Source organism: Talpa europaea, assembly GCF_964194135.1.
Source record: "Talpa europaea genome assembly, chromosome: 8".
Taxonomy (NCBI): domain Eukaryota; kingdom Metazoa; phylum Chordata; class Mammalia; order Eulipotyphla; family Talpidae; genus Talpa; species Talpa europaea.
In genome coordinates this window covers 57555498-57574538 of record NC_140075.1, presented here as the reverse complement: position 1 = coordinate 57574538, position 19041 = coordinate 57555498, and the positions used below count along the sequence as shown (strand labels likewise).

Genomic DNA, 19041 nt, shown 5'->3' with positions numbered 1-19041 from the left:
ACACATGGAGACAAAATCCGTAGCCCACTGAAAATCACAGAGTGCCAACCATATGTGGACATAGGGAGCCTCCAAGAAAAAAGACTGGCAAAGCATCTAGCTGCAGCATTGATGTTGCAGATCTCATACTAAGTAAAGTTTAGAGACCAGGGGCAATTGCTAGCATTGAATTATGAATTTTTTAATTTCAGCACTGAAAACAAACACTCAGCAGTAAACCTCCCTGTTTCCTAGCTCTTTAACAAGATCTTGCTTTTAAGTTCCTGAAAGCCACAAAACCAATGACCTAGCAATGTAAAATTACTGCAAAGAAAAAATTTTCTTTCTTCTAGACCTGAAACATTAAAATAGGAACACACACAAGTTCAAGAGTCCATCTCAACCAGCAATTAAGCACATGTATGAGCACATACAGACACTATCCCATCATCATAATTACCCCTAACAGATATTTGAAAAGACCCAGAAACTAAAGGGGTGATCTGCCTATTGACTGAAACAAATTTTCTAATTGAAAACTTGCTTAAGAAAGAGAACTTTAAAATAAAAAGAAAACAATCAGAAATCATGAGACTGCTTTCGGCCACAAAATAACTTAGTGATTTTTCAAAGAAATGTGAGGGACAAAGATGTGACGAAAAACCAGACAAGACTGAGAAATTCTCATAGAACACAATAAAAGGAAAGACGAAAGAGGCATTGCAGGAGTTTAGCTTCCAGGAATTATATAGTTAATGGTATGAATGAACTCTTACATTGAGAACAGCTAAACAAACTAGACAAAATAAAAATACTCTGTGAAAGCAATCAAGGTGATAAGTAATTAAGAGACCCAAATCCAAAGAGACAAATCTGGTATCTGTGGCTGCCTTCTGCCAGAGGTACCTGCACATTCTAAAGGCTACCACTGCTGAAAAGGCTAAGATGAGCATTGCTTCTGACAGACTCAAGTCCTCAGGGAACAAATATAGGAGTGAGGACCTGCCAAGGAGGAAGGTAAACCCCTTATACTGTGAATTAGAACCTCAGAGGACTACATTCAAGAAGTAAAGGTAAAAGCCTGAAATATTTGAACTCACAGGCTGTGAAGCCCAATTTTAAATCATAACAATCCCTGAATGGATTAAAGTGATCTGAGATTGTCAGTGCCTCTAGCATAAAACATCAGAGAAGAAGCAAGGGTAAATCCTTTCTAGGAGAAGATACTATCCTTTTAATTATTTCTACAATGTTTCATATAGTGTATGACATTCAATCACCGATAAGTAACCAAATGAAAAGACAAGCCAAGGCTAAAATCAAGAGATGTAACAGACACAAAAGCAAACCCTCAGGGGAAAAAATGGAATTGGTTAAAGGAATGAAGGTACAAAATGGAGAATTTCAGAAGAGATGTAGACATTATAAAAGAAAACAAAGTAGAAATACTAGAACTGAAAACACAATCAGTGAAATTAAGAAATCAACTTTACCCCAGCCAGATAAGACACTGACAAGCAGCTAAGTTAAAGGGCCTCACACCATTGGGCCGAAGCTAAAGAGCCTCACACCGTTGGGCCGAAGCTAAAGAGCCTCACACCGTGGGGCTGAAGATTCCTTGTGCCTCACACTGTGGAGCTGAAGATCTAACATCTTTTTGTTCTTGGTCATAAAAAGAGAAAAATTTCCAAAAAGTACATTAGGCAATAAATTACATGTATCAGTATACTGCAAGTAAATGGCATGAAAAATTATCTGTTTAGAAAATTAGTTATTAAACAATTTGGCCCACTTGACAATGGGAGACAATTTATTGTACATATCTGACAAACAATCCAGCACAACAATTATAGTAAATCCTTCTTTTGCTTTTTCAGAAGTTTCCTTTTTTTTAAGAAGTTTCTTAGAAAAATTTTAAATGAAGTTAACTGTGTTAAGGAGTTTCTAGGTAGAAATAATTCTGATAGCTGAGTAGCAGCTGGTCTCCAGCTGAAGGCCATATGAATAAAATAGTCTTTTGATGCTTAGGCTTTAGCTGATAGGAATGTAGTTGGCAGATATCAACTGTCTTAGGTAATTGTCTAGCTAAAATAATAAGTTTTAGTGTTAAGTTTGTTTGGTTTTTTATCTATTAACCTTGAAGGCTACCGTCTAACTAAGACCCGTAGGAGCCAGTAGTCCATGGGAATAAAAATACACTAATTGTTTCTGCTTTGTACATGATGATATAAATTTTCTGATTACTAAAAACGAATAAAGACCTGCTGAGTCTCTCGGCAGAATATACTTACACCCCATCCAGTATCAGTGTCTCCTCAATCTCCTTCCCTTCAGCCCGTAACGTGTCGCCTAGGCCATCTCATCCTTTCAGGAACCCCTGACACGACATTTTGCTGGAGGCTGGTCCTCGACACTAGTTAGAATGTAGAAGGTCACAAAAGACACCTGGCTCTTAATCTAAACCAAAACAGGGCAGATAAATTACCAAATCCCTATTTTTCTAAACCCATCAGAGGGATGAGGAACCCTAAATGAACTAAAAACTTCCATAGGGAAGAAGACAAATGTGAAGAGATAATGGGATAATGGCCAAGAACTTTCCAAAATTGAAGAGTTATCATTCCACAGATATAAGACAAACAGGTATTACAGAATTGGGGATCAGATGATTAGTTTAGTTAAATCAAATCATTTTGCTCATGTATAGGTTATTCAGAATTAACTTCATGAATAAATAGAATAATGCTAATATAAAGCTGGTTCTCTTCCCTTACCCCAACATGCATGGGTACAGTTAGAGAAGATTTTTTTAAACTATAAATAAGTAACAAATCTTAAAAATGGCCAAAAGGAAATGATGGAGGGAAGTACACTACCCACAAATCAAGAAACATAAGACTTATGGCTAACTTCTCATCAGAGATTATGGAGTTCAGCAGACAATGGAATGAGACATTATTAGAAGGACTGAAAGAAATAACTGCCTAGAATTTTACACCCAGCCCAATAATTAATCAGTTAATTAATTTATACTGAAGATGAAATAGAGATGTTCTCAGACATATACTAGGTGAATTCATCTCCAGCAACTTAACTAAACACTGAAAGTTCTCCAGGCAGAAGGAAATGAACCCAGAAAGACACTCAAAGATGCACAAAGAAATGAAGGGCAACTAAGAGAGTAAATATGTGGGTACATCTAAATGAGCAAATTACTCACATGATAATAGCAGCCTGTGGATCTCAAATATAGAAATAAAAATAATTTAAACAGAACAGCAGTAACAAAAACTGGGTGGGACAAATGAAACTAAGATATACTTTGCATTGTCCAATAAATGGTAAAAGTAGTACATGAAAGACCCATTTAGAAATTACTAAATGAATAGTAAAAGAAAATATAACGGGTAAGCTAAAAGAGGAGAAAACTTCATAAATGAATCAAAAAATATAAAAGCGAGAAAAATGACAGGAAGAGCAAACATAAGTAAATAACAAAGTGAAGCATTTAAAGCCAAATATATCAGCCATTACGTAAAATGTAAAAAAACTAAACGCTCTAGTAAGAAAAAAATTGTCAGACTAAATGAAAATGAAAACCTAATGATATGCTACATCATAATAAAAAATAGGCGACAAAAAGGATGAAAATAAAAGGATGAAAACACTACCCAAAGACATATGATACAGCTACAATAATGAGAAAAAATACTTTAAGAATAGTATCACTAAAGATAAATAAAAGTCCACTTATCAGAAAGATAAATCTGCATGCATCTAATAATGTAGTCTCAAAATATATAGAGCAAACTGACACACAAAAAAGGGATAAAGTTTCACAGGGAAGAAAGATGACAGAGCAAATATACTCATCTCTGGAATTGCAAAAGCAGTTAAGAGTATATGTAATAGGGGCCTCCCCTGGTGGCGCAACAGTTGAGCACTGGGCTGCAAAGCTGCCCGAAGCCTCTGCAGCGCTGGTTTGATCCCCGGCCGCCAGGCGAGGGTCCCACATGGCGCGCAGACCTCTCCTGCAGCCCACTGCTCCCTTCAGCAGTGTACTTCGGTCCTTCTACCTGTTCTATTCCCCCGTCTGGCTCTGGTGAATTCTCTCACCCTCCCGTGCCTCTGACTGTACCCAGTGCTTGTATAAATCAATCAATCAATCAATCAATCAATCAATCTTAAAAAAAAAAAAGAGTATATGTAATAAAGAAAAGGAAGAAAATTTCCCCATCCTAAAATAGATGTGTGCATTCAGAACAGAAAGACGCACTGGAAACATACAGAGCACATTTTAGGTTGAAAGAATTTAGCCACCTAAGAGAAAGGGAACATGCAATAATTTAAAAAGAACACACCATTCTAGTGCCAATCAGTATAAGCTTGCAGTACGAGATAGGAGCTTGTCCTCCTGGCTGAGCTCAGCTCCAGTGTACCTCTTAGTATGAGCATCTCCACTCATACTAAGAATTCTGCAATTCCAGAGTTCTTTTAAAAAGCTTTTCCAGGGCCTCCCCAGTGGCGCAGCGGTTGAGCACTGGGTTGTGAAGCTGCCCGCAGCCTCTGCAGCGCTGGTTCGATCCCCGCTCACCAAGTGAGGGTCCCACATGGCGCGCAGACCTCTCCTGCCACCTGCTGCTCCCCTCGGCAGTGTGTTTCGTCAGTCTGCCAGTTTTGTTCCCCATTCTGGCTCTGGTGAATTCTCTCACCCTCCCGCGCTTCTGACTGTACCCAGTGCTTGTATGAATAAATAAATCTTTAAAAAATAAATAAATAAAGACACCCACCCTGGAATTGATAGTGACTTCTTTAAAAAAAAAAAAAAAAAAAGCTTTTCCACAATGTAAAGTCTTCCTCTTCACTTGGTAGTCAACACAAGACAATTTTTCAAACATGAAGAGGAAAAAATATGTCAAACTTATTGAGGGGTGAAATAGCCTCCAAAATGGGGCTATCCTAAAGGGGAATATAATAATATACAGTTCTCACGTTACTTGATGAATTAAAATCTAATGCCTAACTAAAACAACTCCACTGTACTAGGTTTAAAAAAATAAGTCAAAGAATAAACTCCTATTCAGTCATATTCTGGTGAAAACTCTAAATCTGAAAGTACAAATACACATAAAATTCTACAAATATACAGATTTTTTTTAAAAAAAGAGGAGGATACCTAGTAGTCATTACATTATGTACAACACCAAATACAAAGCTGGAGAATTGTCCAGTATCAAGGTCAAGCTATTAGACATATGCAGAGGAAAATTTTTAAATTTAAGTGTGATGTAAGTGGCCAACATTATTACCATAATTTCATTTGGTATTTCTTATTCACAAACTTTAATTCTGAAACTTTGAATTTTTACAAAATTAGTTCTAACACTACAAAATTTCTACTTAAGTATATCTACACAAAAGAAATAAATTCATGCTTCCACAAAATTTTTTTGAAAACAAGGATTTCTTCACAAAGTGGCAAAAAGTAACTCTTCAGATATTTATTGCTACAACTTTGATTAAACTCCAGAGAAATCACTGTTTTATAAAAGATACCCACAGCATCTAACAGAAAATAAATGAAAGCAAATATGCAATAAGGCATTAATTTTCATACATTAAAAATTATAACAAATACTGGGCCTCCTTGGTGGCGCAGCAGTTGAGCGCTGGGTTGCGAAGCTGCCCACAGCCTCTGCAGCACAGGTTCTATCCCTGGCCTCCGGGGGAGGGTCCCACATGCTGCTCTGCTCAACAGTGTACTTCCCTCAACAGTGTACTTCAGTCCTTCTGCCTGTTCTGCCTCCTGCTCTGACTCTGGTGAATTCTCTCACCCTCCCGCGCTTCTGACTGTACCCAGTGCCTGTATAAATAAATAAATCTTTAAAAAATAAATAAATAAAATACCTAAATCTGAAAAGGCTATCTTTATTAAAAATAATAATAATAATAACAAATACTATCTCCAGTTTCTTTTTGAGCATCACAATCTTTTTTTTTTAATTTTTTAAAAGATTTATTTATTTATGCATACAAGAGCTGGGGTACAAGCCAGAGACGTGGGGGGTGAGAGAACTCAGCAGAGACAGAGTGGGGAACAGAACAGGCAGAATGACCAAAGCACACTGCTGAGGGGAGCAGTGGGCGAGTCAGGAGAGGTCTGATGCGCCATGTGGGTTGCTCCCTGGCTGCCCGGGAATCGAACTCATCGAGCATCACAATCTTTAGAAGATAATCTGGTCTATGAGTTCATGATGTAATAATCACCTCTTCAATTCATAACAAATCATAAACTTCAGAAAAAAAACTGAACCTTTTAAGAAATGATTTACTGATCAAGAATGTTTCTGTTGTGCTTTTTTTTAAGGTGGACAAGTAATTTTATTTTGTGCATGCAAATACATGTCAAGTACTGCAAATTTTTTCCATCAATTTTCTCTCAAACACTGAAAATCATGATGCTCTATTCTGTGAACAGCCAAAGCTATTATCTCTTCACTTCAGTGCTACAGCAAAACACACAGAATTCACTCTGCTATTCACTATCATCACAACCCTCACTGTTCCATCTCTATCTCACTCATATACAGGCCTTGTAAGTCCTAGCCTTCCCCCCATTTAATCCTATTCCTATAGCACAAAGGGGAACATTACAATTTGGAAATTCAAATTGAAATAAATGGAATAGAATTTATTCCCATATATAGTCCCCATTTCACTGTACAGAATTATTTTAAATTATAGTTTTAAATACAAGCTGGGTATATGCCTTAAAAATGAGCATTAAATCCATCTTAGAGATGGTGCCTGCTTTTTACCTGATGAGTGTACACCATTTTTAATTTCATTTACATTTCAATCAAACAATAGATTTGCAAAGAAAATGTCTAATACAGACGTAACAATATTCACACTAGAGCTTCACAATTGGTTGTATAAGTGACAAAGAGGACTCTTTTCCGAAATCTTCCAGCTAAGCAAATTTATAAAATGTAATCAATGCATCTGTTGCTTTTGTTTTTGCTCTGCTTCAACTCATATTGCTCTTTATTACCCTTCCTGCCCAAAAAACCTGTCCATCTAAAAAGCCTACTCATGCCTTCAAAAGCAGCTTCAGTCCTACCTCCTACAAGAAACTTAACCAAACTATACTTCAAACTAAACAAATCCTTATCTTTCTCAACAGAAGTTCACTCATTTAACAACCTAATTATACACAGTCATCAGATAAAAATATAAACCAAATTATATAAGCATTATCTAATTTTCATGTATTTTTAACTAGCCTCTCCAACCAGTTTTAATAATAACAAAAACAAGAACAGTAACAGTTTACATTTAATGAGTGATTAAGATAAACTAGACTCAGTGCTAAGCAGAGACACAGATTAATTCATTCATTGTTTACCTCAGCCCAAAAGGTGGTAAATTATGTTATTTATTTATTTTCTAAAAAAAGATTTATTTATTTATGCATACAAGAACTGGAGTCTAAGCCAGAGATGTGAGGGGGAGAGGATTCACCAGAGACAGAGTGGGGGGCAGAGCAGGCAGACTGACTGAATACACCGCTTAGAGACGCAGCGGGCGAGACAGGAGAGGTCTGCTGCACAATGTGGTTTATCTCCCTGGCCAAGGACTGAACTCAGGCTGCAGTGGCTGGCTACAGCATGGCAGTACTGAGACTTTAACCCTGCGCCACCAGGGATACCCAAATTATGTTATTTAAAGTATCACTCAGAATTGTCTTTGCAAGCCTCCAATCTTCTTGCATAGCACTCTAACCCAGGGCCACTCATATATGTTAGGGTAAGGAAAAAGAACCAATATGGTAGCATATCCCATGTATCAGATATTCACAGGCAAATATTTTTATCATCCCACCTAGCTCTGATTCTAGGTATTTATCTTATTCTGCAAAGTACTGCTTCCTAACTTTGGACACCCAACTATTGGTTTATGTTCAAGCTTTTGCCCTAAGTTTTCATTTTCCTTCCTCAGTGATAAGATATGGTAAGTGATCTCATGGTTTGAAGATCTATCAGATAATTCCCAAACCTGGCCCAATGGTCTAGCCAGACATCTCATTTGAGCCTTAATTCTGTTAACAACTTTATAGAGAGGTTCTGCTGGCATCTCAGGCTCACAGTATCCAAAATGCAAATCATATACTGTCCCTCGAACTTGTCTCTTCTGCTGCATTCTTAATTTACTTCCTACTTTAAACCACAAGTATTTGATTAACTGACCTTACTCTAAACCAAAGCTGTCCTAAAAGAGGTAAAGAGCATGTTTCAATTTCAATATTTCACTCAAATCAATGAATAAAATAAGTAACTTTGTTCCCTTAAAATAAAACACCTTGGGCCTCCCCAGTGGCACAGTGGTTGAGCACTGGGTTGCGAAACTGCCCACAGCCTCTGCAACACCTGTTCGATCCCTGGCTGCTCCCCGGCCACCGGAGGAGGGTCCCATATGGCGCGCAGACCTCTCCTGCCGCCCACTGCTCCCCTCATAAAAACTGGGTTCACTGCAATAAAAAATTTGGGAGCATCGAAAGGGAATTAAATTATGATACACCATAAAATACCATATGTTATCAAAGTAGCTGTGATACATACATGTACTCACATTGAAAAATGTTCTAAAACAATTGTCATATATGAACAGCACAACTCAACTTGTTAGTGCTGGCATACATGTATTTCATATTTTAGACACTAAATTGTATATATACACACACATATACACATTTACATACACATACATAAAACTGTAAGTCCACAATAATTAAAGGTGATTATCTCTGAGGACAAGGTTGGAGTACACAATCTCACTTTCTGCTTAACACAGTATTTAATATTTTATATTTTTAAGTCAAAATAGCAATTAAGTTTACCCAAAAATTAAAATTCACACAAATATCTTAACAATCAGGGTTAGAGGCTGCTAGTAAAGCTAAGTCCCTGGGTAGAGAGGTAGGGAACAGCAAAGGGGGAGCCCTGCCCAGTCACCTCACCTCCCTTCCATTTCCTTCCTTCCCTCTCACCATGGGTATGGGTCAACCTGGACCATACTAACTTGAGGTGACATGAGACTCCAGGGATCTCTAAGAGAACATGTGGCTCCAGTAGCTATTGTGTGTGTGTGTGTGTGTGTGTGTGTGTGTGTGTGTGTGTGTGTGGTGATGATGGTGGTGGTGGTGGTGGTGGTGGTGGTGGTGCTGGAGGAGGAGGAGAGGGGAAGGGATGAAAAAAAGAGCCAGGCAAGCAATTGCTATTAGCAGTGATAGAGATGGGAAGAAACATTCTTTAGCCTCGTTGAGAAAATTATTTCTATTTAAGGGAAAATCTGTGTTCCTATGTTTAAGTCTTCTTCCTTACAAACACTGCACTTGCTTTTGTTCAAGGGTCTTTACAACACAGTCTTTCTACCCACTTCTAATCAGCTGAGTTTAGAAATTGGATATTGTTTGCTAGAATACATATGAATTAAAGATAACTAGGTTCTAAACAATGACTTATTTACTTCAATGCATGACTAAAAATTATTTCTCTTAATTCCCCAGTCTTCAATTTTTCCATGGAGCTCAGGGTACAAAATGGTTGAGTTCTGCATAGGTAAGGTGTCATTACAAAGGGGTTATCACCATAAGCAGTGCACACACAATCCCTTAGCTATATTGGGTTGTCAGAAAAGTCACGACACATTTTTTGTTTTTGACTTTACCAATAACCCAATATAACACTATGTAAATTTAAAACAACTAATAATGTACCTTAAACTTCAAAAACTCTGAAGAATTAACCAAATATATCCTCAAAATTTCAGCTGATATAGTAAAAGTTATGCTACAAAGTTATAAATAAAACATAATTTGTTGGGCCCTCCCCAGTGGCGCAGCGGTTGAGCACTGGGTGGCGAAGCTGCCCGCAGCCTCTGCAGCGCCAGTTCGATCCCCGGCTGCTCCCCAGCCACTGAGGAGGGTCCCACATGGCGCGCAGACCTCTCCTGCCGCCCACTGCTCCCCTCAGCAGTGTACTTCGGTCCTTCTGCCTGCTCTGCTCCCTGCTCTGGCTCTGGTGAATTCTCTCACCCTCCCACGCTTCTGACTGTACCCAGTGCTTGTATAAATAAATAAACAGATCTTTAAAAAAATAATAATAATTTGTTATTCTAGCTCTGAATTTGTGTATTACGATGCTATCATTATAAAGATATATTTTGGTGATTTTCTTTTTCACTCAGTCTACAGCTAAAAACCAAATATTCTGTATTCAGTTTCTATATAGTCATTTTTAAGTTTCACTCTACTTAGGACTCCTCAGTGAGTTTTACTGGCTATTACTGACCAACAGTAAATGTTGAAAGCCAGTACAATCAATCTCCAGATTTCCCAAGGATATGGAAGTAGCTGTAGCTGTAGGCCCAGATGGCTCCATTATTAGCATTCTTATATATTCAAACATTCCAGTAACCATTTCACTTAGAGGAAATGAAAAGTAACTCCCTCTGAGAATTCTAGTCACTGACTTCGTAAAACTAAGTTACAACTACTCTAAAGATATATAATCAAAATTATGAAAGCAAAACTATTACTTGAGCAACAGTAACACAAAGATTCCAGAATCAGTTTTCCTACCTTCCACAGTTATGTCACTTTCTCCATATAGATCAAGTGTCTATTAACCAGGAGTATGTGTTACCTCTGCTACATTAAGGACAGAAAACATGTCCAATTCATCTTAGTTTCTCCACAGTGCACAGCTTTTTACATTATTAGTCCTCAAAGATCAACTATTTGCAACCAATCAAAATTACCTAAACTTTCAGTTTTCATTTTCAAAGAACTGTCCAAACGACTAGAAAGTTAAATTTAAAAATTCTCACTCTAAGACAATTTTAAAGAAGGTTATTTCTTATGGTTCCTTTTTAAAGGGAAAGCAAAGACAATATAAATTTCAGACTGCCCAACTGCTAATTCCTCATCAAAAAGTCAAGTACTATTTTAGTAAAAGAAAACATATAATCACTACCTCTTTCTCTCCTTTCTTTGCTAAAAGAGACAAAAGGGGACAAAAAACCTGCTGCTTTCAACCAGATCTGTAAGCTGGTCAATGTTCTTTACATCCCTTACAACTCCAGTAGTAAATAAGCATCTAATATTTCAAGTAATACTATAACTAAGTATTTCTCGCAATTGCTTAACACTGATTCTTTATTTCTCATAATCAACCCTAAATCTATAAAATAAAATAAATTCATATACAATTTACAAGCAAGTTAAAAGACATTCCTAATCATTCTATTTCACACCACACACACACACACACACACAAAGATGTAAAATAACTTGGACTGTGAAGAATGATAAAAGATAATTCTTGCATCCAAGAACAGAAATGATCAGTATTCAAACACAAGAACTGAAGAGAGGTGATTTAGCTGAGATAAATCCACCAATTTTATAGAATTTAGAGTTACAGAAACTTGGAGGTAGAAGGGCATTTGCAACTATCATTTAATTAGATAATTAATTAACCCCTTTCATTAACATACGAAATAGAGACGTATAGAAGCTGCATTTTAAAATAATGATAATGGCGGGCCTCCCCAGTGGCGCAGCGGTTGAGGGCTGGGCTGCGAAGCTGCCTACAGCCTCTGCAATGCTGATTTGATCCCCGGCTACCAGCGACGGTCCCACATGGCGCGCAGACCTCTCCTGCTGCGCCCGCTGCTCCCCTCAGCAGTGTGCTTCAGTCCTTCTGCCTGTTCTGCTCCCTGCTCTGGTTCTGGTGAATCCTCTCACCCTCCCACACTTCTGACTGTACCCAGTGCTTCTATAAGTAAATAAATAAATCTTTGAAAAAAATAATAATAAAAAAATAAAATAATGATAATGGCTTTAAGTACTCAAAGTTCACAATTAAGGGTGAAAATATTTTGAAGAAGTTATAAGAGTATATAGTCAATGGCATTACTCTTAATGATACCATTATTCTTCCACAATAACTGGAATCCTGACTCCCACATACACACAATAACTTTTTTTTTTTTACCAATAATCCCTTATGTGGGAATCCAAAACACAGAGGGAAAAGACTATTTGCAAGAAAATATTCATTATGGTATTCTTTATAATAGCAATATATTGAAAAAAATTTAAACATCTGTTAACGGGAGAACAGTATTCCTTATAATAGCAAAATATTGAAAACAATTTAAACATTTGTAATGGGAGAATAAATAATTAGCAGCAAAACGCAGTTTAACAAAGAGCGCTGGCTTTCAAATTGGGAGATCTGGAGTCAAACACCAACTTCTCCACATGGAACTGATAAACCTCTGGAAAGTCATTTAATATTTGAGACTCAGGAGCTTTATCTGTAGAATGGGGGGAGGGGTTATGACCATCTTTCTCAGAGAACTGTATAAGGATTAAATGCATGTGAAAGAATGTGGCAAAGTGCCTGGAGTTCAGTGAGTATTCAATAAGTACTATCTTCATTGGCCACTATGAACATTATATTTATTCACTGCAATATCATACAGATATCATAAATAATGACTGTAGTAAAATCTATATGTACTAGCATTGAAAGATCTCCAAAACATTCTTAAAGTGGGGGAAAAAAAGGTGAGAAACAATTGGTAATATGATTCCGCTTATATGTAAAAAATAAAACTATGCACACAAAGGTAAATGTAGGGGTAAAATATTAAAAACGGTTTTTATGGGTAAAAAAATAAATTTGTTGGCAGAAGTGATACAACTTTATATACTTCTATATTGTTTTACCTCGCATATGTATTTAAGTATTTTTTAATTTTTAAAAGTACTAAGATGACTTAAGGATAATGTGGCAACAAAGAAAAATGGCATAATGTTAAGGGAAAACATCTACATATAAAGCTGTACATACACCATGATTACGATATAAAAATGATGTGCCATACAGACAGCTACTAGAAAGATAAACCAAAATTATACCAGTGGGTCTAAGTGACTTTTTTTGTTGTCCCTACTTTTTGGCTTATAATTAAATATTTTAATCGAAAAACTCTTTTCATTCCAAATGAATCCAAACTTTGGGTTCTATTTTAATATCTCTCATTAGTCTGTGTTCCATGACAAAGTCGATTATTTTAAATCAGAAACAAAAAAATCTTTCCTCAGCTCATTTAGCTCTCTGGTCAATATTATTTTACCTTTAATCATTTCTTCTAACTAAGCTCCTGTCATTGATACAATTTTAACCAGAATACTCCTACCAATGGTATAGTTAATAACGCTCAACTACACAGAAGTCCCTAATAAAATGTTTAGGGGAAAACGACTATTAAATAGATGACTAGAACCTCCATATAGTGAGAGTAATGTTACCCCAGTATTTTTTTCATTAGAGAAAACTCATGAAGAAACAAACAAACAAAAAAACCCAACATGATGAAGTCAACAGAAAAAAAATCAACACTTTCCAAAAAATTTCAGTAGAGTAGTATATTTTTAAAGCTCTTAAAGAAACATTAAAACCAATCTACACAGATTCAGTACTTTACAAGTTTATAAGCAATTTTTTATTTCATTCATGTGAAAAGTCAGTTAGGTAAACGAGGTATTATTCTGTCCTGCCCATAGCCCCTAACAAATAGGTGGGACAAGGAAGAACCACGAGTCATATACCAAATCCTTTGCTCCATATCCTAAGTCTTTTCTCACTATCCCACATCATGTATGATTATCATATGGTTTACTAAGAGCAGTCACATTTCTTACCTCCTTTGAGTATTCATCCTGGAAATCTATGAACCTCATCCTGCTGGGCAGACAGCAGAACATTAGTACTTGTTTATAGATGACTCAGTAAGATCACTGACCTTTCCAAAGATGACATAACTAATAAATACTAAAATTGTAGCATATCCAGAAAAGGATGACCAAACTCACAAAGGGTCAGAAAACTAAGTAATGTGAAAAGTGACTGAAAAATCAAGGATGACTAGAAATAGAGGGAATGTATACAAAAATTTTGCCATCGGCCACTTGAGGGACCACTGTATAGAAGAGTCAGATCTGTGCCATCTGTTCCTAGAGGTTAAAACCAAAGGCCATTCAACAAATATTTATTGGTTATCTCCTCTGTGCCAGATGCTGGTGCTACACTGGGTATACAAAGGTGTGGAAGAGAAGTCCCAATCGAAACAAGTACAGATCAGTAGAAGAGACAAGAAAATAACTACTCCAAAAGCTATGGAAACAGAAAATAATGACTCTTTGAAAGGGGTTAATAGAGAATAATTCATTGAATGGAAGAACAGAAGTTTCAGAGGTAGACAAGGATTAACAAGGAAGCCTTAACAGAAAGAACAGCATGTTGAAAGACATGGAGACATGAAGCCCTGCAGTTAATCTGCAGAGACAGAACACCAAGTACATATCAGAGGTGCCAAAAGATGAGGCTTTAAATTGAGGGCAGGGGAGGTCAGATGTAAAGTACACAAAGGACTTCACAATCTCCATGCCAAAGAGTTCAGACTTTAATATTCAAGCAATGGAACACTAACAAGAGGTAATAAGTAGGAGTGTTACATGCTCAGAAAAAATATGTAAGAAAGGTCATTTCAACAGGTGTACAGACTTCTAGAGGATAACAGTGGAAATAAAGCAATTAACTATGGGACCACTGTTATCATTCTAGGTGGAGGATGATGAAAAGATACAGATTGATATTCAAGAAATAGCTAGGAGAAAAAAAATCAAACAGAACTATTGGTTAAGGGAATAAGGGAAAGAGGAGGGTCCAGGATGACTTCTAGATCTCAACTTGGGTGAGTAGTGAACAGAAAATGCTCGAGACAGGTTTAACATAGGAAAACAAGTTCATAGAATCATTCCTACAACGTAAGACCAAGGAATGGTTTGTTATGGTCTGGAAAACAGGATGAGAGAAGTAGGATGAAAGAGGAGCAGAGATGAGTTTTCCTTTGTTCTTGTGTAATATAAGGTACCTATTCAGTGTAGCTGCTGAGCGAGACAATAAAGCGCAGTCTAGAGAGTCACTAGCTTACAGGTAGCAAATGATGTCAAGGAGAGTGTGCAGAATGATACCAATTTTAGATACCAACATTCAATGAGAGTGAATAAAAAATCTGAAAAATAAGAGAAATGATCAGAGAAAGGATGAATGGAGATAGCATGATGCCAAAAAAGGCAAGAGGAAAAAGTTCAAAAAGGTTGGAGAGAGTGAAGATTGAAGTCGAGTGCCCTGCATAATGCAATTTACTAACATGGTATTCAAAACAGGAACAGACTGGTTTGTGAGACAATGAATCACTCCATCAAGTACAAAATTAAGGTTTACCCCCCTGCCCTGAGGGAGGGAGAGGGGCACAGATGAAAACAGGGTGGGCTGAGAGCACAATGGACTGACGGTGGAAGCGATGAGTGCTCTGGTAGTGGAAAAGCGATGAGTGCTCTGGTAGTGGGAGAACTAGGGCAACCACACCTGAGGAGAGAAATCCTATACTGTCAAAAAAAAATTAAGAAGGATGTAAAACAACGGTACTTCATTTAAGGGGAAAAAAAAAAAATTCAGGCCCAATAAAGCCAACAATAGAGAATGTTAACAAAATAATCCCTACCTTAAATGAAAAGTGTAGCTGCATGAACTCAACACTACGCCTCCAAATTCTAGGTCAAGTGTAGCCTCAAAACGATTATGACAGTTTTGTCAAATAGTCTTTTGCAATCTGACCAATGAATGGGACTACTCTAATAAAAAAAAAAGAAATTTAAAGACAGTTTCTACCTATTTCATATAATTCACAAGTAAGCAGTACTGTATTACGACTTTTCACTAATTCTGCTCTTAGGGTCCAAAAAATTGCTGGAGAAAGTATGGAAATAGTTGATATATTTTACTTCAAATTCAAACTGATTTGAAATGAGTTCTCAACACTGCCTTCCCAACTTTCTCCATTTCCTGCATCCCAGTTTCAGCCTATTACCATCCCGTGACCCCTTCACTCTGAACTAAGATGGCATGCATTGCAAAGGTTGCTCTGACATGTCAACTTTCCTGCTCTTTCCTTCCTTCCTAAAGCCAGTGCGCCTCATCACTCCCAGCAGTCCACCACTGCTGACTATTCTCCCTCACCACTCCTTCCCTCCCTTTTCCTCCACCTCCTCTTGTCTATACATCCACCCCAGGTTGGGAGAAACATCTCCATGTATCCTCTTGCCCCACACCCCAATTTTCTTTTACAACCAAATAAATGTATCTCCCTGCCCCTACCACCTACTCACTGCAATCACCTTATAAGAAGGTTTGAGTGCCTTGGTAATGGGTGTGGCGTGGTACCATACATCCAAAGAAGTGAGATCCTAGACCTCTGAAACACACAGGGTATTGTCGACACCTCTACTAAAATTAAAAAATTGAAACCACTGACATATGATATCTGACAGCTTGTTTTAGTTGCCATTTCCTCAGTTCTCAATTCCTTTGATCTCACTGCAGTTTATGACAGAGCTGACCAGCCCTTCCTTATTGCAGTGACTCCTCTCACTTTTGCAACCAGACAGGACAATTTGTGGAAAGTACACTGGACCAAGAGTCAAATCTGTGTTCTGGACCTAACTAAACCACTAATTAGCTGTGAGCATCCCAATCTCCCCCCCTATTCATCCCTCAGGTTTCACTTCTTCTGAAAAACCCTGATCCCCGGAAGTTAGGTCCTGCAGGATACACTTTCCCCAAATCTGTTCTTTACAGTGCTGATCACAATGACTTAATTGTATCATTAGTAGCTGAACAGCTATACATCAGTATGATATACCTATACACCAGACTGTAAGCTCCATGAAGGCAGGTTATATCTGAGCAATGTCTCGCTTATTAGTGCAAAATACGTCTATCAATACAATTAATTCTGAAAGAGATGTTATGACCATTTCCTGACACTGCTTATAATTTTTAACCTATGTAATAAAATTATTAGCACTTTTTACTCACAAAATTACTGACAAAATTTTTAATTGGTTTAATTTTTTAACCCTAACATACACATAATCTGAACAATATATAAAATTCTCTCATGTAAAATTAAATGAGCTTAAGAGAGAACTTATCTTCCAAGACATTTACAGTTCTCATGCCCACCCACAAAAATAGAAAGTTGGATGAAAATGTGTGTTTGAAACCATATGCACGCTGAAAGTGCCAGTTAAGAGTTAGATACTAAAACACTGTATGCTGTTTAAACGCTGATAAAAACCCACTGGTACTTCAGGTTTAAAGCTTTTGACTTTGGCAAACGTCATGAGCTATACATACCCTGAAAGAAAATCAAAAGAAAATTTATCAACCACCGTTACCCTGCAGTGCGACTTTAAATATTTCATATAAATCAGGGAGAAACAGAGATTTAGTGACACAGAAGTTGCCAGATCAGATTAGAAGACTTTAAAATGCAAAAAATTTCAGATCTCCAGCAAGCAGGTGAAAGTTTTGTCAAGTTTTATGATATACCACTTTGTCAAACAATTTAAACAGATTACACGCTAATTTGCCCTTCAACTGCTGAGTGTGTCCCACTCCTCAATTACACTGCAAGGTCTTTACAGGCAGGCTTGGCATTTTGTTCCATTCGTCCCTGCACATAAATAGGAATGCAACAGATTTCGGCAATCTATTCGTTTAAATCTGAAAACGATTTTTAAGGATAAATCGACGTATATATTGCCGCTGGAAGCCAACCTACAAATACTTTTTAAAAAATCCAATGCTTAGACAATTCCCTAGGTCCAGAGAGGTTAACAGGCTGTAAATACAGTTGTAATCCAGGGAAGAGGCGTTTCATAACGGAAACATGAACAGATATAATCACTTGGAGCCGATCTCCAAGGCATCCTCATCATTAACTCCCCACCACCGGCTACGGGCAGGCAACGGTGCCCCTCTGACCCTCTCCCTCTTCCGCAGCCTTGGGGCCACAATCGCGCACAAGGAGTCCCTCAAGATGTGCCAGCGCTTCCCTGGGACTTCAACTGGGAAATCCCAGGCCAGGGAATGCGGAGTTCAAGCCCCCCTCCCCCTCCCTTCGCAGAAAATTAATGAATTGGCCGTCCGATTGTTTATTTAATGAGGTGTGGAGTGGAGTGGCCTCTACTGGTGCTGGTGTGAGCACAAGAATGTCCCACTCTTACAAGTGGGATGAGCCTGGGGGATGGGAGGAAGGCGAGGGGTGAACCTGCCTCCGGGTACAAAGCGCAGAACAGAACCCCCGAGCCCCCGACGCGCCCCTGCGGCCGCCCCTCCCCTGGCGGCGCCCCCGCCCGTCTACTCCCCTCTCCACCGGCGCGACCCCCATTCTCCTCGGCCACCGGAGCCGGGGCGTAGAAGTTCCTGCACCTTTCCTCCCGGATCCTACACAAAAACCCCGCAGCGGCCGCCGGGGTCCGCGCTGCGCCCCCGCTCCCCCCACCCGCGCCCCCCGGGCCCGCGCCCCAAGCCGCCGCTTACCTGGGGACGGCGGCGGGGCCCCGCTCCTGGCGGCGGCGCCCGGCACTCGGCGCCCGAGCAGCAGCAGCAGCAGGCAGCAGAGCCAGGAGGAGGAGGTGCCGAGGAGTCGCCGGGCTCCCCGCTCCGCCGCCATCTCTTCCCCGCGAGCGGCGGCGGCGGCGCCACGGAGCCCTCGCCGCCTTCCCTCCCGCGCGCCTCAGCCGGCCCCTCGCCGCCGGCTCGGCTCCCGCGGCCGCCGCCGCCGCTCCAGCCCGGCCCGGCCCGGCCCGCGCGGCCCCTCTCGCGGGAGGGGAGACTCGGGGGCGCCTCCCTCCTGCCGGGGGGCGAAGAGGGGAGGAGAGAAGAGGGGGGAGTCAGTACATTCCGGGGCTGGGGTGGGGGGTTCGGTCTCCAGGTTCCAGGCGCCGCCACCCGCCGCCGACTCCGGCTCCACACACCAGCGCGAGGGGGGCGGAGACCGCGAGCGACGGGGGTGGGGGGCGGGGGCCCGGGGCGCGCACCCCGCGCACGCGCAGGCGCGCGCCGCCCTCGCCCGCAC

General features: G+C 39.4%; 1 protein-coding gene across 1 annotated transcript in view; it reads right to left on the bottom strand.

The window, feature by feature from the left end:
* The window catches only part of NEO1 (neogenin 1), a gene marked incomplete at both ends in the record, with an annotated part of 179080 nt that extends 160444 nt beyond the window's left edge, over nucleotides 1-18636 (bottom strand). The window contains one exon of the mRNA XM_084240180.1: nucleotides 18504-18636. Coding sequence (XP_084096306.1) covers nucleotides 18504-18636 — 133 coding nt within the window. The remainder of the gene's footprint in view (nucleotides 1-18503) is intronic.
* Nucleotides 18637-19041: the final 405 nt, after the last annotated feature.